At 42.1% G+C, this 22,111-nt stretch overlaps 1 protein-coding gene across 4 annotated transcripts in view; it reads left to right on the top strand.

The window, feature by feature from the left end:
• GREB1L (GREB1 like retinoic acid receptor coactivator) overlaps positions 1–22,111 on the top strand; it is a 221,831-nt gene that overhangs the window by 145,120 nt on the left and 54,600 nt on the right. For 3 of the 4 annotated variants that reach the window (XM_073331425.1, XM_073331423.1, XM_073331424.1), the window contains 5 exons: positions 6,888–7,214; positions 8,166–8,294; positions 8,850–8,984; positions 18,142–18,339; positions 19,136–19,240. In XM_073331425.1, the coding sequence (XP_073187526.1) occupies positions 6,888–7,214; positions 8,166–8,294; positions 8,850–8,984; positions 18,142–18,339; positions 19,136–19,240 (894 nt within the window). The remainder of the gene's footprint in view (positions 1–6,887; positions 7,215–8,165; positions 8,295–8,849; positions 8,985–18,141; positions 18,340–19,135; positions 19,241–22,111) is intronic. The other variant, XM_073331426.1, reaches the window with a different exon arrangement.

Here is a 22,111-nt window from a genome sequence, read left to right as displayed (position 1 = left end):
ATCAGGAATTAACGATAAGGAAAATTTTGGACCACTGGTAAAATCATTTTTTTTTAACTGGGTCCTTGAAAAGTGTTCAAAAAAGATGATTTAATTGAGAATGTTCATAGTTTCATCTAGAGCAAATTGATTTCAAAAGAGTAAGAAGCAGAGAGGTTTGGGAAGTAGATAGAAGAATGCTACATCCAGAGACTGCCTTAGTTGTATTGGCTTGTTATTGGTACAGAACGTTTTTTGCGCAATTCTACTGCTAACAACTATCTCTGAATCTTGATGGATTTCTGATCACATTGCCACTTCTTATTCTTAGAATACTTACCCAGGATCCACCACCTGGAGCTTTCATAGAGTCATAGATTCCAAGGCCAGAAGGGACCATTGTGATCATCTAGTCTGACTTCCTGTATAGCACAGGCCATAGAACTTCCCCAGAATAATTCCTAGAGCAGATCTTTTAGAATCTACTTGGTAAGTTCTTCCAATGATTAATTAAGAACATAAGAATGGCCATACTGGGTCAGACCAAAAGATCCATCTAGTCCAGTATCCTGTCTTCTGACTGTGGCCAATGCCAGGTGCCCCAGAGGCAATGAACAGAACAGGTAATCATCAAGTGATCCATCCCTGGTTGCCCAAACCCAGCTTCTGGCAAACAGAGGCTAGGGACACCATCCCTGCCCATTCTGGCTAATATCCATTGATCGACCTATCCTCCATGTATTTATCTAATTCTTTTTTGAACCCTGTTATAGTCTTGGACTTCACAACATCCTCTGGCAAGGAGTTCCACAGGTTGACTGTGTGTTGTGTGAAAAAATACTTCCTTTTGTTTCTTTTAAACCTGCTACCTATTAATGGCATTTGGTGACCTCAAGTTCTTGTGTTACGAGAAGGAGTAAATAACACTTCCTTATTTACTTTCTCCACACCAGTCGTGATTTTATAGACCTCTATCATATCACCCCTTACTCGTCTCTTTTCCGAGATGAAAAGTCCCAGTCTTATTTATCTCTCCTCATATGACAGTCATTCCATACCCCTAATCATTTGTGTTGCTCTTTTTTTTAACCTTTTCCAATTCCAATAAATCTTTTTTGAGATGGGGCAACTGCATCTGCACGCAGTATTTAAGATGTGGGTGTACCATGGATTTATATAGAGGCAATATATTTTCTGTCTTATTTATCCCTTTCTTAATGATTCCCAACATTCTGTTAGTTTTTTGACTGTTTTTTGATAGTTTTCCGAGAACTATCCACAACGGTCCACAAGATCTCTTTCCTGAGTGGTAACAGCTATTTTAGACCCCATCATTTTATATGTATAGTTGGGATTATGTTTTCCAATGTGCATTACTTTGCATTTATCAACATTGAATTTCATCTGCCATTTTGTTGCCCAGTCACCCAGTTTTGAGAGATTCTAATGTAGCTCTTCACAGTCTGCCTGGGACTTAACTATTCATGAGTAGTTTTGTATCAAGTGCAAATTTTGCCACTTCACTGTTTACCCTTTTTTCCAGATCATTTATGGATATGTTGACTTGGACTGTTAATTACTCTCACTTAAAAATTTACGCCTTATTTCCAGTCTGAATTTGTCTAGCTTCAACTTCCAGCCATTGAATTATGTTGTACCAGTCTCCGCTAGACTGAAGAGCCCATTATTGAATATTTGTTTCCCATGTAGGTACGTGTAGGCTGTTATGAAGTCCACCTCTTAACTTTCTCTTTGTTAAGCTAAATAGATTGAGCTCCTTGAATCTGTCACTGTAAGGCATGCTTTCTAACCCTTTTATCATTGTGGCTCTTCTCTGAACCTGCTCTAATTTATCAACATCCTTCTTGAATTGTAGACACCAGAACTGAACACGCTATTCCAGCAGCAGTTACACTAGTGCCAAATAAAGAAGTAAAATAACCTCTCTTGTGTTTACTACTCCTGGTGTTTTTCATTGTCAGTAACTCGGCAGGCATGTGTTTCTTGGATCAGCACAGGAGTACTGTCTTAGCATTTTTGATGTCCTTAGAAAAAACAGAGCCAGTGTCTCCCGTGGTTTTGTTTAGGGTTCCTGTTCCTCTTTATTGATGCTTGGGGTGATTTATGGTTCATTACCTTGGTGCAGATGGTACTTTGGCAGGTTGCCATCTAACAGTCTCTCTTATTAGCGTTGGTGGTTAATTGTTTGACATTCTTATCATAACATTTCTTCTGTTCCAGTAACTCTTCTATTATTACTTCAGAATTAATTGCCTTTGGCTCAAGAAACTTGTTAGGCATTGTCACTATGGTTTTTGCCCTATTGCCTATGAATCTCTCTGAATGGGGGACCCAAAAAGAATATTGTGAGTTGTGTGGTAATATGCTGCGGCCTGCTGGACTCCTCAGGGTTTTTTTAATCAAGTTATTTGCTCTTTATGCTGATTTTTCTGCTAACTCATTTGATTGTGCATAGGAAAGGCTTTATATAATGTGCCTGAACTGATACCACAAAGAGTATTGCAAAACTAATCCATTTGTGGTTGTGGGACAGTTTCAGTTGTTGTTTCATCTATAGAAAACTGAAATTTACAGTGAGTTGTTATATTGCAATATATATGCAATTGTGCAATACCTCAATTTAAAAAAAAAACTGAGCAGTAATCTGTTAAGAAGTTGTAATCTTTCCAGACCAAAAGTGATCAGGAAACCTGTGTGGTTTCAGTGGTTCCTTTGCATTCTTTTTGAAGTATATATTACAGACTTCACATTTGGATACCTTGTCTTTGATGTCAGCATTCATGGGTGACAAGTGTGGGGCACCTTGAACTCTTTTATTACACCATAGAATACCCAGATGGGCACTGTGGGTTATACTTACGTACTATTTCCAACCTCATGTTTTGTGGTGGTATGATACAATGCCCTTTGAACAGAATCTCACCATATGTAGCAATTTAATCTCTTTAATCCCAATAAATTGTGTGTGGGTTTTTTTTAATTCTAGGAGATATACCTGGCTTTTTTTTGTTGGCCACATGTTTAGAATTATTCTCTCAAGCTGTTTGGTTCAATTGTTTTGTGTTTCTCACCTGTGCTTGCCAAACTTGTTTCAGAAATTGGTAGCACTTGAATCAATTTACTTCAAATCCCTCTTTCTGCTGCTCCCTGCTTTCTTCAGTTACGGGTACTCTTGAAAGCATGTCCACATTAAGAAGCTCCTAACCAAATTTGAATTTCACAATTAACGTGCATTTTTAAAATTTCATTATCATTTTCTGAAGTTTAAATGGTGTCTTGCACAGTGGTTTCTGTACTGAGGCTTCCAACCTCTCATCTGTTTTTACCTTGACAATTTTTTATGCACAAACATATTCATAAAGATGTTCACAAACAAAATCAATATCTAACATTTGTTTTTCCATCTGATCATAGTTCTGTTGAATATTGATCAGTGCTTTGGAAGTATGTGCCACTAGATTATCACCATGAAGAAATATGGCCTAGAGACCATGTGATCACACATCAGTTGTGATAACAGGCTCTTTGTTAATCTGCAAATATTTCCATATTGGTGCCTCTTTGACAATGTATTTAATTCTGAAAAGTTTTTCTCTTAATCTTTCAAGTGCAGTTCTGTCTTGTTCTTAAGCAGCATTCTAAGTGGAATACTTAACATGTGGCAAATTGGGGATGAATTTGATAGGGTATATTAACATCACTTCGAATCTCAGTAAGGCCTCCTTACTTTGGGGTCTTTCCATTTATATAATTATTTCCACCTTTCTTGGGTTTGCTTGAACTCCTTTGCCCTCCAAAGTTTGTGTCCTACCTAACTGATCTCCTTCAGCCTGTCTTGCTTTTGTATCTGGATAGTTTTAGGTTTTTTTCTGTAGTATGTTGCAGATGTTATGTAGTCTCTCATTATGTACTCCTGAGGGAATTCTGTGTCACTACACTTGCACAGAATTCATGTACCCCACAGATTTCATTGCTTCCCCACAGAAAAATGACTTCTGACAGGGAAGCAAAGGAAAAGGCACGCGAAGATCCCCGGCAGTGCAGGCAGGTTTGTTTGGGCACCTGGAGCAGCTGGTAGAGATGTAAATAACTGTGAGGGGGCGGGTGAGGCTGGGCAGTCATGTAACAGAGAAAGACATACGTTCTAACCCTATTACTCACTTTTGTGGCAACTTTCCATGGAGGGGAAGGGTTTTGAATGTTTCTGAGGAGGTAAGCATAGGGCAGGCTCTGTTTCCCTCAGAGCAGAATGTAGCAGCCTGCCTGCTTAGTGAATTGTTCCTATTGTCTTTGTGAATTCCCCCAGGAGTATAAAACAGGTGTAAAAGTTTTAAGACTCCTTTACACTGCCAGAGTGGTGTAAAGGACAGTATGGCCTTATAAATGCTTACGGTGCTTTAGTGATTAGAACTGGTCTAAAATTTTGGACTGAAAAAAAATTCCTATGAAAATGTGTGCCATGAACTGTTTCCTACTGACCTTTCTGGAGATGGTCAGTAGCCAATATAAATTGAGTGTGTGATTCCCAAACCCTCATTTGGTCTTCAGTTGCCTATGATGTAACACTGAGCATATGGCTGCATATATTTGTTGACTAATAACTAGAAATAAAGGGTCAAACCTAGCTACGTTTCTATTAGGCAAGAGGGTTTGGGGATTTCCTCCAGTGCTCTCTACTCCCATTCTCCATCCATTGTATTGTAGTTTAAATAAATTACTGAAATAATTGAAACGAGTAATTATATTGCATTATTTTTACAAATAAAATATGCAGAATATTGCAGAATTTTAAAATATTGTGTGCAGAATTTTTAATTTTTTGGTGCAGAATTCCCCCAGGAGTTATTATGGTGATCATTCCCTTTCTTCTTCCCCCCTGCCAGTTCAACAATTTTTTCAGCAGATCATTACCAGTTATTTCCCCCTAAACCAGCTCTTCAAAGATCTGAGATGTAATACTTTGGTATATCTCAGAAATTGAGTCAGTTCTGAAGGGAAGGTATAAACATAGATCTACCAAAAGGGGGAATACAGAAGATAACTCAGTTAATATAACTGCCTACATGCTGGATATAATACAATATTAATGTGGTGTGCACATATATGTATTGGATAGCAGTGATGGTAGAAAGAAAAGGAGTACTTGTGGCACCTTAGAGACTAACTAATTTATTTGAGCATAAGCTTTCGTGAGCTACAGCTGCAGCTCACTTCATCGGATGATAGTAGACTGGTTGTAGGCTTTTGTCATGAAAAACTGTTTCCAGATTTTTGCAATTGTCTCTTAACAATTCCTTTCTCCACTTCTCAGAAAAACATTCCATTTCCTTTCCTCTCCCCACCTCACCCGAGGATTTTTTGCCTTCAAATAACCATAAAGTGAAATTCGACATTTTATATATTTTTGTTGTCTAATGGCTGCTCTTTAGTATTGAAGGTCAAAATGATGAAATACCAAATCTATATCTGTGAATCTCACTCCTGTGGCACTGGGGAGGAATTGTGGCACAGTATGGCTATTTCTTGTTCTACATTTATGAATATTGTTTTGCCAGTTCTAGGATATTTGCCAATTCTAGGGGTTACAGTGGTTGAGAAGCTGGATATGAGTGTGCCCTTGTTGTCAACAGTGTGCCTTTGTTGCCAAGAAGGCTAATGGCATTTTGGGCTGTATAAGTAGGAGCATTGCCAGCAGATTGAGGGACATGATCCTTCCCCTCTATTCGTCATTGGTGAGGTCTCATATGGAGGACTGTGTCCACTTTTGGGCCCCACACTGCAAGAAGGATGTGGAAAAATTGGAAAGAGTCCAGTGGAGGGCAACAAAAATGATTAGGGGTCTGGAACACATGCCTTATGAGGAGAGGCTGAGGGAACTGGGATTATTTAGTCCGCAGAAGAGAAGAATGAGGGGGGATTTTATAGCTGCTTTCAATTACCTGAAAGCGGGTTCCAGAGAGGATGGATCTAGACTGTTCTCAGTGGTAGCAGGTGACAGAACAAGGAGTAGTGGTCTCAAGTTGCAGTGGGAGAGGTTTAGGTTGGATATTAGGAAAAACCTGTTCACTTGGAGGGTGGTGAAGTAGTGGAATGGGTTATCTAGGGAGGTGGTGGAATCTCCCTCCTTAGAGGTTTTTAAGGTCAGTCTTGACAAAGCCCTGGCTGGGATGATTTAGATGGGGATTGGTCCTGCTTTGAGCAGGGGGTTGGACTAGATGACCTCCTGAGATCCCTTCCAACCCTGATATTCTATGATTCTATGTCCTTGGAAAGTGCTCATTAGATTTATTTTAGTAAGGCAAATGTTAATAAAAGTGGGTAACTCTAGGGATCAATACTGAGATATAAAGCCTTATACCTCAAACTCAGCAGTTCAAATTCATGACATAGATTTTGAAAGTCCAACAGACAAGTTCCAGCATTATATATACAGCTCTTAAGATTAGAAGTCTGAAGTTTTGTTACATTACATTATTGAAAAAATCAGAATCAAGTATACATGGTCAGTTTACTTGTAGAAATACTGGGGAAAAAGCAGAATGCTGGACTTTCTGGTATCTTTGGCAAGTTGCATAGTCATGATTAAGGTTTGAGAGTGAGCACTGAGATTTTTGATCTCTGAATGCCTGGAGGCTAGATGTATCTAGTTTACAGTTTTCTGATTATTGAGGGCAAAGAAGCTGGGGAGGAGATGCCATATTTGTTATCTAAAAAACAAAATGGCTTCTACAATGAAGAGAGGAGAATATGCTCACGCTGGTAAGTATCCATTTAAAAAATGTGAAAAATGCTATATAATGTTAAAAGAATGTCCTAACTAGATGAGCAAATGATTGATCTTGGTGTGACAACTTTTTGATGACAGATGATGTTATTTTTTAATGTAGGTCCTGACCAGATACCTCTCAGGGAGGAATTTGAACAGATCATGCTGAAAGCTATGCAGGAGTTCACACTGAGAGAGCGATCCTTGCAAATGAGTGGTCAGTGTATCTCAGTGTCACCAGGTCAACTCCCTTGGCTTGCTAGGTTAATCACCAGTGTATCTCAGGACCTGGTGCATGTGGTTGTTACCCAGAATTCTCTGGCTGAAGGCATTTCAGAAACTCTGAGATCTCTCAATGAAATGAAACATCAGCAAAGGCTACCAGATTATGTTGTTGCAATCTGTGCATCAAAGAATAGAGGAAATGAGTTCTGTGTAGTAGTCTTAGGTGAGTAACTTTACAATATGATGCAGTTACATGTGCAGTCGCATTATGCATTTTGATCAAGTGGTTCATCTTTAACCTCTCCTTAATAGTTTTTGTTCCCCTTTTACACTTGTGCAATAATATTTCTCTTTCTCCTTTTATTCCACTAGGACTTTGTGTAGTAGTGTCTACAGGGACATTGGTTGGCGAGGGAAGAATAGCTGCATGATTTCCAGCAGCTCCTCCCTGAAGCAGATTCACTAGCCTTACAGGGTCCTTGCGCTTGGGATACCTGAAACCTTGCTCTTCTGCATGGCTGCCTTGGGGAATGGGCCCAAAGTGTCCCTTATGCAAAATAGTGTGCATATCTTTCCCTAGTTTACATTGGCAACTATACTATTTTTACATTGCAATGCTGACCACCTGATCCAAATGACTAGACTACAATTATTTTGCATAAGAATATAAAATATAGGGCACTGTTTCTGCCAGGCTGTTTTTTCCACAACAGGCTTTTATAATAAAGTTGTGTGCACATGTGTATGTGTGTGCCTGAAAGATGAATTTGTGACTACACTCCTCCCTTTCTTATGTAAACAAATTAGTCTTGTCCCATTTTTTTCACTCTGGTGGACAACTTCCTCTTCATATTTTACCAGAATTTTCCATCCCTTCTGAGGAGCAAGTTCTTATACTGTATACCTCCTTTTGGTACAGAATAGCTCATGGACCCACATGTCTGTGAACAGTAGCTTGCAAAGAATGTGCTAAAATGACAGAATATATTCTCCTATCAGAGAAGACTTGACTGTGTTTCTTGTTGATACCCCCCAATCTCTTCTGCAAAAGGCAGGAGAGACCCAACGCTGAAAATTAGTAGAGCACGTCACTTCCATAAGGCCATTATGTACTGGGGAGTTTATTATGAGAATGCACTGTATTTAACCTCGATCTGTCCTTTCTGTTCTCTAGGTCAGTATCAGTCTAGAGCACTAGCAGAAGGCATGCTGACAACCAGTGAGTTTTTAAAAGAGATCAGTTATGAGCTCATCACAGGAAAAGTTAGTTTCTTGGCATCACATTTCAAAAACACGTCTTTGGGTGAGTGAGTTTAAGGATCTGAAGTTTCTACTAACGGATGAATCTCCTGATTCTTTTGTGCATCTTCTTCTATTCAGGGGTTAATGTAAGGTGCAGGGAGCAAAATGCAGCTCCCCATCCTCTATTAAAAGCCGAGGAAGAGCTCTCCTTCTCTCACTGCCTTGGTGTAGTGAGCATGAAGGCATGTTCTTTCTCTCTTCCTCGGCTGGGCAGCGAGAGCTCCCCATCCTGTTACAATCTATTTTAACCACTTCATAGGCTGAATCTGATTGTGGGGCATCCATAGTTGCTTGCGGCTTCTGTGTGCTAATCAGTCAACATATTTTCAGGGTATTTGTTCCTTTGCGATCATCAAATTTTACTGCAGGCTGTAAAGGAGCAAATATGAAACATCCAACTGTGGTTTTCTTTTGGTGTTGAACTTTATACAAATGCCCAGTCACTAGAAAAACTGAGGATAGTCAATGTGACATATTGGAACATGTGTTATAAAGATTTTCATCACTTATCTTTAATTCCTTCCAGACATATTTTATTTTTTTAATTCTTAAATAGGTGATGATTTGGACAAATTGCTAGAGAAAATGCAGCAGCAACGAGGGGACAATGTTGTAATCCCTTTTAATGGAGATGTTAGTGAATGTGTGTCATCTCAGGAGGCAGCTACCATGGTTTCAGCACAAGACTCGGGTAATGTTTTTCTTTGCTGGATTTCACAAAATGCATGTGCCACAAAGTAGTCTGAGGACACTGTTCAGCCAGGCCAAAATTGTTAATATCACAGGCTGAAAACAAAAAGAAAACAGCAGCAATAATCTTGGCCAAGGTTCTTTCATAATAACTTTACTACAGCACAAAAAGCTTCCTCTTTCTACCTTTGACAGTTCTCAAGCTGAAATATTTTTGCTCTAAGTTTGTGCTACAAACTAACTGGAGCATACAGAAATTGCCATTTATGGCTGACTCTCTGGACTGATCGCACCCTGTTACGCCTGGAGAGGAAGTATGGTCTTGAGCTTAAAGCACAAGAGATCTGTGTTCTGTTTCTGATTGTGTCTAGACTGCTTATGTGACCTTGTGCAAGTGTCTTAGCCAACTTAGCCATGATACACCTCAGTTTCCATACGTGTAAAATGCTGATTATACCTACCACACACAGGTGCTATGCGGCTTAATCAGTGTTTGAAAGTGCTTTAAGTTTCTTGTATCAAAAGTGCTCTAGAAGTACAAATACCACTATTATTTAATTATATTGTTCAGTGTGATATGTAATATACAGTCACAATGGATGAGCTGAGGATGGACTCCCTGTCTTAATGTTGAATTTAATTACCTCTTACCTTTTCAGAACATTACCATTCAACATTCGTTTTTATATAATAGTATTGGCAAAATAAGTAAAACTGATTTTCTATGAGTTCTGAGATTCCTTTGGGGCCAGTAATAAGGCAAGTGATGGATAAATTTGAAACCTTGGTGAGGTCTTGCCTTCACTGGGAAAAAAGCGTGTGTTCGTAACTCAAGCAAGCTAACAAGGTAAAATCCTACTGAAGACAAAGCAGTTTGTAGCCTGAGCAGAGGACAGCAGTTCAAGTTAAAAAGTAGGCTGTCTAGTGAAGACAATACCTTAAAAGTTCAGCTTGGGTTTTATTTGAAGAATGAACAAAGTTTTGGGCCAATTCTTATTTGTGGTTACTGTTCGTGTGCAGTAACTTGCTTTTTGTGAAGGACACACCCTTACACTGGTATGGAGGAAGCTAGCGAGCTCCTCTGGGCCTGTTTCAAGCTAATAAGATGCACCTGCAAGGGTTGTTCAGCCTGGAGAGGGAGGAGCTTAAAAGGGGGGAAACTTACCACAGGAAGAAGGCTCCTCCACCCAGAAACTGCTGGTAACAGAGATAGTTTAGCTGAGGAGAAGACAGTCATGAGATGCACCACAGAGACAGCCATGAGATGCACTAACAAAGCAATATGCCCTAGGAAGAGGGGAAGAAGGTAAACCCCACAAAGGGGCAATAAACTCTGAGAGACTGAGCCCTTACCCCTGTATCTCTAGGGGCTGCTTGAAAGACTGGTCCTCATGCCAGCCAGATCCTCCTCCTCTTGCAAGAGGAAGGGAAGAGGAGGAGCCAATCCCCTGCCCGTGGGCAGTTGCCCTCAGACAGCTTCCCCAAGGGTCGCCAACTGGGGGAGAAGAGAGGGTGAACAAACGACAGTGAGACCTGGGGGGGAGAACATGGGTAAACTATGCCTGATGCAAGGGGTCAAAAAAAAGGGGGGAGCTTTGAGGTGTTTGAGCTCAGCTGCTCCACACACATTGGAACTGGAGCATAGTATAAGTGGGTAGCGGAGAGGCAGTAGCAAGGTACCCAACAACAGCAGTTGCTTCAACAGTGGATCGCCCAGCAGCAGGTTAAAGCCACCCAAAACAATACCTGCTGAGGCAACTGATGACCCAGCAGCAAGAGTTCCCAAAGGAAATGTTACAGCAGATAGTACCAACCCTATGCCCACAAGGGGAGACGGGAGCGTCACGCTTCCACTGAAGGGGTTCTTTCACCTGCACCAGAAAAGCTCACCAAAATGGGGATGGAAGATGACCTTGAAGCCTTTTTAGTCACGTTTGAGAGGGTGGCACTGGAAGCCCAGTGGCCTCTAAAACGATCTGCTCCAATCCTGGCCCCTTACTTGATGGGTCTGGCACAGTCCACCTCCTGTAATCTGGATTTGGAGTGGGTGAAAGATAACAAGCAAGTGAAGTCCACCATCTTGGACTATTTGGATATTTCAGAAGAGACCCACTGCCAGTGGTTTATGGACAAGAGATACCCCAAGGGGGCGTGATCCTGAATAGTAGCACAACAGCTGAAAGAACACTGCTGGAAGTGGCTCCACCCAGAGGAATACTCAGGGACCTAAGTAGCTGAGGCCATTGTAACGCAAGAGTTTATAAAGATTATTGCTCATGGGGGACAGGGCATGGGTACTACAGCGTCACTTAGGGACGCTATCAAAAGCAGTCAGGTTAATGAAGGACTTCGTAGAAGCTGAAGGGTCACTAAAGGCAGAATCAAGCTGGACATCAGCAGGGCAAGGGACGTGGGAGGGAGGTGAGCCAGAGCCCACAGCTGTCTACCACAGGGAGTCAGTCCTAACGGTATCCTCTCAGATGGACAGACTGCCACTTAGGCCCAAGGCAGCCCTGGGGAAAAGGAGGCAGAGTGCAAATGCAATGCTGCCAGAGGGATCACGGGGTACCCTAGACTACTGAAGCATGGCTCACAGATGGAGGTCCAACCAGCACTCTGCAGGCAGGCTTCCCTAAACCTAGGAAACAGGCTGGCAACCCAGCCCATTAACATTCTATTCTTGTGGACAGACAAGGTACATTAAGAGGGAGTGAATGCTGATGGAATGTGAATATGCCTAGGCCTGGAAAAAAAACTCCCCCTAAGTTGATGGTACCTGTCCTAGTCAACGGGAAGCTGATTCAAGGATTTTTGGACTCTGACTGCAGCCAGATGGTGGTCCAGACCTTCATGGTGGGAAGTGACACTACTCCTAAGAACATGATTCACCTTCAATGTATCTGTGGCGATGTCAAGTCCTATCTCAGCCAGCAGCTACAGCTGATGGTGGGAGCCCATACTGCGGTCACCACCGTAACTGTAGCAGAAAAGTTGGCTTATGCTGTGATCACAGGCTGAGATGGGTGCTTATTTTTTTTTTTGGCAGGTCATTAATACCCAGCTCTCAGGTGCAAACAAGAACAGGGGTCAAGTGGGGATACCAGCTCCCCAGAGCTTGGAAAGTCTTAGAGACGCTGACAACCCCGGGGAAGGGATGTCCTGAGCAACACAGCCACAGACCCCCACAGGGGAGGAAGAGGCAGGCCATCAGGACCTGGAAGCTCTCCTATGGGACAGGAATTTTTTGTTAGAACACAGGAACAACTCTATATTAAACTGTGCATGTGAGCAACTGGACCCCATAAATGGAGAAGTGACAGAGTCTCAGGGAGGTGAACGATACCCACACTTTGCACTCAAGAAGGGGTGCTTGTATCGAATCGAGAAGATTCAGCAAACTGGGTTGGTGAGGAACCAGCTGCTAGTACCATGCCAGTACAACCAGGCCGTGGTACAGCTGGAGCATGATATCCCCTGTGCAGGACCCTTGGGATGAGAAAATACGTTGGCTTGCATATTAGCCCAATGCTATTGGCCAAGTGCACACCATGAGGTGAGAGAATGCTGTTCCTCCTACCCAGAAGGTCAGCTAATCAGCAGCAGGGGGATCCCTAAGGCGCCCTTAGTCCTTCTGCCCTTGATTGAGACCCCCTTGGAAAGGATAGGGGTGGACATGGTCGGACCTCTAGAAAAAACTGCAGCAGGGCATCTGTACATACTTGTGATGCAGCCAGGTATCTGGAAGCTGTTCCTCTCCACTACCCAAAAGTGACAGCCATAGCTCCACAGCTCTCAAAGCTCTGCTCACACATAGGGTTTCCCTGCAAAATATTAACAGACCAAGGGTCTAAATTCACTTCCCAACTGATACAAGAATTATGCTCCTTCCTAAAGGTCAAGTCCTTGGAGACCTCAGTGTACCACCACAGACCAATGGTTTAATAGAGTGGCTTAATAAGACACTGAAAGGGATGTTGAAGTGCTTTGTCAATGACAACCCCAAGCAGTGGGACCGGCTACTCCCAATACTCCTGTTTGCTATAAGGGAGGTCCCACAAGCCTCTACGGGGTTCTCCCCATTTGAACTGCTCGATGGTTGCCAACCATGGTGCATCTTGGACTTGCTGTGAGAAGGCTGGAAGAAGACGACATGGGGGCCTTAAGTACGACCCAATATATCTTGCAGTTAAGGGTGCAACTCGGAAACATAGGTGGGGTAGGGGGGGTCGCCAGGGAGAATTTGAGGAAGGCCTAGCACACCTAGGAACAAAATTACAATAGGAAGGCATGGCTACGGGTGGGTGACCATGTTCTACTACTTCTGCCCACATCTGAGTCCAAATTAATAGCCTGATGGCAGGGTCCATTCAAAGTGGTCAGGTAGGTAAGGCCTGTAGACTGAGATCAGACTATCTGAGTGGAGGAAGGAAACCAAGGTCTACCACGTGAACCTTCTCAAACCTTGGAGGGCGCAGCAGGCCCTGCTGATAACTCCTATTGTAGCAGAGCCAGAATTGAGGCCCCAGGTGCCCAGTGATGAAGCTCCAGGAGCAATACTGGGGGTGAATTGCTGTCCCCTGCACAAAGGAAACAACTCCTCCAATTAATCGGGGACTTTGCAACAGTGTTCTCCAACTGTCCATGGAGAATGTGATTGGTCCAACATCACCTACAGACTATCGCAGGCCAGGTAGTTTGAGAGAACCCTTGACCATTGCCACAAAAGATGTAGATATGGTCTGAGAGGAAGTTCAAGCGATGCTGGAGATGGGGATGATTATAGAATCCAGAAGTGAATGGAGGGGCCCCATAGTTCTCGTTCCCAAATCAGACAGTATGGTTCAGTTCAGCATCAACTTCAGGAAGGTCAGTACTATCACAAAATTCAACACCTACCCAATGCCAAGGATGGACGAGTTAGTAGAATGTCTGGGACCGGCGAAGCACCTGAGCACTGTTGATCCCCTTATCCCCTTCCTTGCAAGAGAAAACTGCTTTCTCCACCCATTTTGGGCACTTCCAATTTAAGACCATGCCTTTTGGCCTCCGTGGAGCTGCCGCTACCTTGCAATGACTTATGAATAAGATCCCCAGCTCCTACCATCAGTATGCGGTGGCCTACATTGATGATATTGTCGTCTACAGTCCCTCCCGGGGAAGATCACTTTCAGCATTTAAGAGCAGAGTTTAAAAGCGCTACAGGAGGCAGAAATTCTGGCCAACTCAGCAAAATGTAAGGTGGCTATGAGTAAAGTAACCTATTTGGGGTGCCACATAGGAGGTAACGTGGTGGAGCTGGTGGTCAGTAAGATGCAGGCCTTCAAAGCATGTCCTGTCCACCAGACAGAGGCAGTCGGATGTTTTCTTGGCCTGGCAGGATATTACTGGTGGTTTATCCGCAGCTTTGCCTCAATCCCTGCCTCCCCTGCGCCAATGAACCTCATAGAAAACAGCAACCCTAAGAAGATCCATTGGGATAAGAAGTATGAGGAAGTGTTCAGGGAACTGAAAACATGACTCTGCCAGGCACCCATGCTCTTCAGCCATGATTTTTCTTTGGAATTTATATTATGCACAGATGCTTCTGACATCTGCACCGTCCTCTCGCAAGACTTCCAAGGGGAAGAACACCCAGTTCTATACCTAAGCAGGAAGCTATCTGCTAGGGAAAGTCATACCCCATTATTGAAAAGGCAGCATTAGCTATCAAATGGATGGTAGATGCCCACAGCTATTACCTTTTGGGTAGACCCTTTTCCCTGATCATTGATCACACACCCCTACACTGGATCCAGACCACGAGGGATATGAACCCCTATATAATGAAGTGGTACCTTGCACTATAACCTTATAGTTTCCAAGTACAACACCAGGCGGGAAAGGACCATACTAACACTGATTTCTTTTCATGGGAGATTAGGGATGGAGACAACCCACCCCTGAACAGCCTTTCTGTCTTGAGGGGTGGGATGGGTGAAGGGACACACCCTCACATTGTATGGAGGAGACTAACAAGCTCCTCTGGGCCAGTTCGAAACTAATGAGATGCACCTGCAAGGCTTGTTCAGCCTAGAGGGAGAGGATCTTAAAAGGGGGGAATTTACCCCAGGAAGGGGCGGTGAACAGGAAGAAGGCTGCCGCACCCAGTGACTGCTGGTAACAGAGGTAGTCCAGCTGAGGAGGAGACAGCTGTGTCAACCAGATCCTCCTCTATTGCAAGGGAAAGGGAAGAGGAGTAGTAAACCCCCTTCCCGCAGGCAGGTGCTCTCAGAGAGCTCCCGAAGGGCCGCCAACTGAGGGAGAAAAGAAGGGTAAACAGTGGAAAGTGGGACCTGGGGTCCTCTTCCCCCCCTCCCACTTTAAAATCTCAGTATTTAGTTAACTGATTGTTTCTAACTGTTCAGAGTTTATTTTTGAGTTTTAAATTGTACATTTAGGGCCAAATTCTTTCTCAGTTTTTACTCAGCCTTTACTCAGGCAGAACTCTTAATGAAGGCAGTGGGAATTTGCCTGAGTATATAGGAACATAAGAATGGCCATACTGAGTCAGACGAATGGTCTGTCTAGCCCAGTGTCCTGACTTCCAACAGTAGCCTGTACCAGACTCTTCACAGTGCAGTTATCAAGTGATCCATCCCTTCTTGTCTAGTCCCAGCTTCTGGAAGTGAGAGGTTTAGGGATAACATCCCCTTGCTACAAGTTCCACAGGTTGACTGTGTGTTGTGTGAAAAAGTACTTCCTTATGTTTGTTTTTAAGATTGCTGCCTATTAATTTCATTGGGTGACCACTGGTTCTTGTGTTATGTAAAGGAATAAATAACACTTTTTCTCTACACTATTCATGATTTTATAGATCTCTATCATATCTCTTATTGGTAAGCTCTTTTCCAAGATGAACAGTCCCAGTCTTTTTAATCTGTCTTCATAAGGAAGCTGTACCACCCCCTAATAATTTTTGTTGCTCTTCTCTGTACCTTTTCCAATTATTATATTTTTTTTTGAGATGGGGTGACTAGAACTGCACGCAGTATTCCAGATGTGGGCATACCATGGATTTATATAGTGGCATTATGATTTTTTCTGTCTTATTATATATCCCTTTCCTAATGGTTGCTAATAGTGTGTTTGCTTTTTTGACTGCCACCACACATAGAACAGGTTTTTTCGAGAACTATGCATGATGACTCCAGGATCTTTCTTGAGTGGTAACAGCTAATTTAGACCCCATAGTTTTGTATGTATAGTTGAGATTGTTTTCCAATGTGCATTACTTTGCACTGATCAACATTGAATTTAATCTGCTGTTTTCTTGCCCGGACACCCAGTTTTGTGAGATCCCTTTTTTAACACTTTGCAGTCAGCTTTGGACTTAACTCAACTGGATCAGCCTCGTCCACCTGCTTGTTAACTCCCTCAAAGAATTCTAATAGATTGGTGAGGCATGATTTTCCTTTACATAAGCTATGTTGACCCTTCCCCAACACATCATATTCATGTGTATTTGATAATTCTGTTCTTTACTATAGTTTCAGCTAATTTGCCTGGTGTTAAAGTTAGGATAATTGGCCAGTATTGCCTCGGGAGCCTTCTTTAAAAATCAGCATTACATTAGCTATCCTCCAGTCATCTGGTAGACAGACTTATTTAAGTGATAGTGTTGCATACCACAATTAATAAATTTGCAATTTCATATTTGAGTTCCTTCTGAACTCTTGGGTGAACACCATCTGGTCCTGGTGACTTATTACTGTTCAGGTTATCAATTTGTTCCCAAGCCTCCTCTGACACTTCAATCTGGAACAGTTCTGAGATTTGTCACCTAAAAAGAATGGCTCAGGTGTGGGAATCTCCCTCACATCCTCTGCAGTGAATACTGATACAAAGAATTCATTTAGTAAAGACTGAATAAAACCTGAGAGGCCAGTCTGCCCCACTTACGTATGTTGTGTAATGCCTTACTCCACAAGTAGCTGCATGGAAATCAATAACATAAGCATGGCAGAATTGGCACTCAACATTTGGCCCAAAATATCTTCAAATTGTTACTTAAAATACAAAGATGTTAGTTGTATATTGCTTAAAATAAACAAACTATTACTATATATTATCTTTTTAAATGGTTTTATTTTTGTTTTTTTAAATAATTTTCTCCCAGGCACATCTTTGAGCCAAGTTTTCCATCCATCCGCACTGGTTTTTGTAATAGGAAAACAGACAGAGCCATAACTAAAATGTTACTACAAGGTAAAATTTGGTAGTAGTACGTTAAGAGTTTAAATTATTCAGGACTAGCGAAGTGTATATAAAAGTGCATAGAATATACCCACTAACTATTTTTAAGTTTAGGACTGTACCTGCTCTTTGGCAGATGTGAACATTGACACATGCTTAGAGAAAACATTTCTCTAAATGATATAATTCCAGGCCCCAAAGTTTTCGTAGCTAGCTTTGACGCAACTCCTTCCTTAAGGTTTCCATGTACATCCATGACTAAGCTGCCTTAAAATCAGGACTTCTGCTCCACCTCTTGATTGAGGGTCTTTGGTCTCTCACTCAACCTTTCATTCCAGTCCATTTCCATAAACAAGTGGCCAGTCTGATGCTGTCATGGTCACACAACCGAGAAGGTAGAAACTATGATGGTTTGACTTTTCAGGTAAGTTCTCACTAATTGGCTTGCCACCCAGTAAATGAGAATTGTTTCAATGTCGGCACAGCAGAGCAGTAGATGTCATTCAATGGGGCCTGAGCACAGCAGTCTCAGCAGCGTATGGTTGCTCCACATGTGTTGGCATGTTCAAGGAACTGTATGTGGCAAGAGAAGGTTAGAACTACATGCATTGCTTCCCTTAATGGTTGCAATTCAGGCATTGAGGTTAGGCACTGAGGTTTCACTGAGTTGCAGCCTTGTAAAGCTTCAAATCACTACATGCAATGAAAAAATGGCCACTACCCTGCTGAGAGTATCTTGTATGTAACCAAATTTTGATCTGAAAAGTAGATTCTGTGGTGGTGATGTACACCAGTTTCACCATAAATCTAGGATTTATTCTGTTTGATGTACATCTATTTGATGATGTAAACCAGAGTATTTTGAAGGCTGCTGTTCAATGTAAAATAATTTAAATTTTGATGCTTTTTTTTTTTTTTTTTACTAGATTTGGATATTGCCACCTTCCAAATTTATCAGCCACAGCTTACAGTTGCCAGAAAGCTTTTGTCCCAGGTATGTGCTATAGCAGACAGTGGCAATCAAAGCCTGGATCTGGGCCACTTCAGCAAAGTAGACTTCATCGTTATAGTCCCTCGTTCAGAGGTTCTGGTGCAGCAGACCCTTCAACGGATTCGACAATCAGGTAATGGGATGGGGAGGAAAGCAGTGTATTAAATCAAACCTGGGTATGTATGTATCCCTGTTATATAGTGCTAGAGTAAACTGTTAAAAAAAATTATTCTGGAGGTCCCAGCTTTGTTCAGTTATTTAGTGTCACATGTAAGTTCTAAAGATTGGGCCAACTGCATTTACTGTGTAGGTGGCAATAGGCATTGCCATATTTACCTAAAGACTGAAAGAGCTATGACCTGAGCTATAACATCTAGCAGTTGAAATGAGAGAACTGGGATGAACAAATGGCTTTTCATTTTTTCCCCACAATAGTATATTCATAGGAACACAGGCATTGCCATACTAAGTCAAGTAGTGGTCTCTCTACTCCAGTGTCCTGTGTCTGGCAATTGCCAATAGCCGATGTTTCAGAGAAAGGTGCAAGAAACCCCTTAGTGGATAATTAATGGAATAACCTGCCTATTGAAGTTTCTTCCTCCCCCTATCCGTTAGTGGTTGGCTTATGCTCTGAAGCATGAGGGTTTATATCGTTTTTAAAAATTGTCATATTTAGTATAACTATGGATTATTTATATAAATGGCTAATAATTTTTTAATCTTATTAAGCTCTCGGCCTCTGTCTTGTTGCAATGAGTTCCATGGGATAATTATGCATTCTGTTAAAAAAAAAAAAGTTTTTATCAATTTTAAACATGTTGTCTTTTAATTAATTTGATATTTCCTTGCTCTTGCTCTCATATAATGAAAAGGTAAAGAGGGATTTCCAATGCAACTTCTCTATACATTTTTTTATATGCCTACCACAGAATCATCGAAATATGTAGGACTGGAAAGGACCTTGAGGGGTCATCTAGTCCAGTTCCCCCCCCACGCTGAGGCTGGATCAAGTATACCTAGATCATCCCTGACAGGTGTTTGTCTAACCTGTTCTTAAAAACCTCCAGTGATGGGGATTTCACAATATCCCTTGGTAACTTATTCCAGTACTTAACCATCCGTATGGTTAGAGTTTTTCCTAATATCTAACCTAAATCTCCCTTGCTACAGATTAAGCCCATTACTTCTTGTCCTACCTTCAGGGGACATGGAGAACAATTGATCATAGTCCTGTTTATAACAGCCCTTGACATATTCGAAGATTGTTTTCAAGTTGTTGTCGTCCTCTCCTTTTCTCAGGACTAAACATGACCAATTTTTTTAACCTTTCCTCACAGGTCAAATTTTCTAAACCTTTTTTCATTTTTGTTGCTCTCCTCTGGACTCTTTTCAGTATGTCCATATCTTCCTTAAAGTGTGGTGCCCCAAAACACTGTAACTGAGGCCTTACCGGTGCCGAGTAAAGTGGGAGGTTACCTTCTGTGTCTTACATACAGCACTGCTGTTAATACACCCCAGAATACTTTGCTTTTTTTGCCACTGCATCATATTGTTGCCTCCTATTAAATCTGTGATACATTGTAACGTCTAGATCCTTTTCTACAGTGCTACAGCCTAACCATTTCCCATTTTGTAGTAGTGCATTTGATTTTTCCTTCAAGCATAACACTTTGCATTTGTCTTTTGAATTTCATCTTGTGGATTTCAGATCAATTCTCCAATTTATCAAGGTCATTTTGAATTCTAATCCTGTCCTCCAAAGTGCTCTAGCAACCTCTCCCAGCTTGGTGTCATCTCCAGAATGTATAAGCACGCTCTCCGTTCCATTGTCCAGGTCGTTAATGAAAATATTGACTAGTACCAGACCCAGCACAGAGCCTTGTGGGAACCCTCTGGATATGTCCTCCCAGTTTGACAGCGAATCATGAGAACTACTGTTTTTTTTTTAACTAGTTGTGCACCCACTTTATAGAATTTCATCTAGACCACATTTCCCTAGTTTGCTTATGAGACTATCATGTGGAACTGTGTCATGCGTTCCTGAAATCAAGTCTTCTCGTTTATTTTCCCCATAAAAACTAAAACAGTCGCAGTCTTTTCAGTAAGAAAAGGAGTACTTGTGGCATCTTAGAGACTAACCAATTTATTTGAGCATGAGCTTTCGTGAGCTACAGCTCACTTCATCGGATGCGTACTGTGGAAACTGCAGCAGACTTTATATACACACAGAGAATATGAAAAAATACCTCCTCCCACCCCACAGTGTCGCTGGACAGTGGGGTGGGAGGAGGTATTTTTTCATATTCTCTGTGTGTATATAAAGTCTGCTGCAGTTTCCACGGTATGCATCCGATGAAGTGAGCTGTAGCTCACGAAAGCTCATGCTCAAATAAATTGGTTAGTCTCTAAGGTGCCACAAGTACTCCTTTTCTTTTTGCAAATACAGACTAACACGGCTGTTACTCTGAAACCAGTCTTTTCAGTGACTCCTGATAAAGAAAGCCTCCTATACATCTAGTGTATTTGGTTGTCCATCTCTGAATCCCTTCTCTTTCTGCTTTGATATTATTTTTGACATAAGGTGACAACAACTTAACACATTATTTGAAAAGAGGGTGCCTCATTGATTTATATAATGGCATTATTATTTTCTCTTCCATTCCTCATACAGTCTAACACTATGTTTCCTATTTTGCTGCTCCTGTGCACTGAGAAGAGGTTCTCTCTCAGCTGTTCTTTATGCTCAGGTTGAATATAATAATTTCCAAGACAGCTTACAGGGATTACAGGCAAGCTGCTACTGTACTTCCTTCCCATTGGAGTAGGCTGGAGGAATATGGCAGTAATTTTAGTTTTGTTTGAGGGGAATAGAAAAGATTGACCCAATATTGGGAAGAGGCATATGTAAACTTATGAATTTTTGAAGGGGATTCGCAAGTATTTTTTCCTCAGGTATCCATCTAGTGGGAAGAATGTATTAGCCAAGTACAGGGAAACTAAACTTATTGTCATTGAGTCTGACCCAACTCAATGCCATATTGAAGATTCTTATATAGATCTAAATTATTTTTTTCTAGTAATGTTATGAGTCTCCAGTCTGCTTATAAATCCATCCCCTTGGAGGAAATCTAGAAGTGAGGAAATAATTTTCACCCACCACGGTGAAAGTAAATCTATCCCAGTAATGCCAAAGTGTCAGTGTAGACACCGCGCTTGGTTTTGTCACAGTAAATGGTCTCCAGGAGGTGTCTCACAATGCCCATCCTGACCACTCTGATCAGCAGTTCAAACTCCACTGCCCTGCAGCCAGGTAAACAAGCATCAGGTGGACGACCCTTCCCCTTCCCCCTTTAAAGCCCTGGGACTTTTTGAAATTCCACTTCCTGTTTGCTCAGCGTGGAGCACTCACATCGCATCTTCCCAGCTAACCATGGCGGCTCCATGCAACAAACACTCTCCCTCTTGGACCACTGTGAAGCAGTTGGATCTGCCGAGTATATGGGGAGACTAGGCTGTCCAGTCCTAGCTTTGCTCCAGTTATAGGAACTTCGATACCTACTGGCAGATTTCCCTTGGGTTTTATGAGAAGGGCTACGAATGGGACACGGTGCAGTGCTGAGCGAAGATAAAGGAGCAGAGGCAGGCATACCAGAAGGCAAGAGAGGCAAACCATGGCTCTGGTGCTGTGCCCAAGAGCTGCTGCTTCTCTCAGGAGCTGGATGCCATCCTTTGCAGTGATCCCACCTGCACCACCAGGGACACTTTGGAGGGGCTGGAGGCAGCGGACAGTGGACCTAACCCCGAGGACAAAGTTGTGGATGAGGAGGTGGAGTTGGAGGATGTTGTGGAACCCGTGAAAGGGTCGTGTGGTGTGGCAAGTCAGGAACTCTTTTCCACTCCGGAGG

This window comes from Lepidochelys kempii, chromosome 2 (assembly GCF_965140265.1).
Source record: "Lepidochelys kempii isolate rLepKem1 chromosome 2, rLepKem1.hap2, whole genome shotgun sequence".
NCBI lineage: Eukaryota > Metazoa > Chordata > Testudines > Cheloniidae > Lepidochelys > Lepidochelys kempii.
This window is presented reverse-complemented; position numbering and strand designations above follow the sequence as displayed.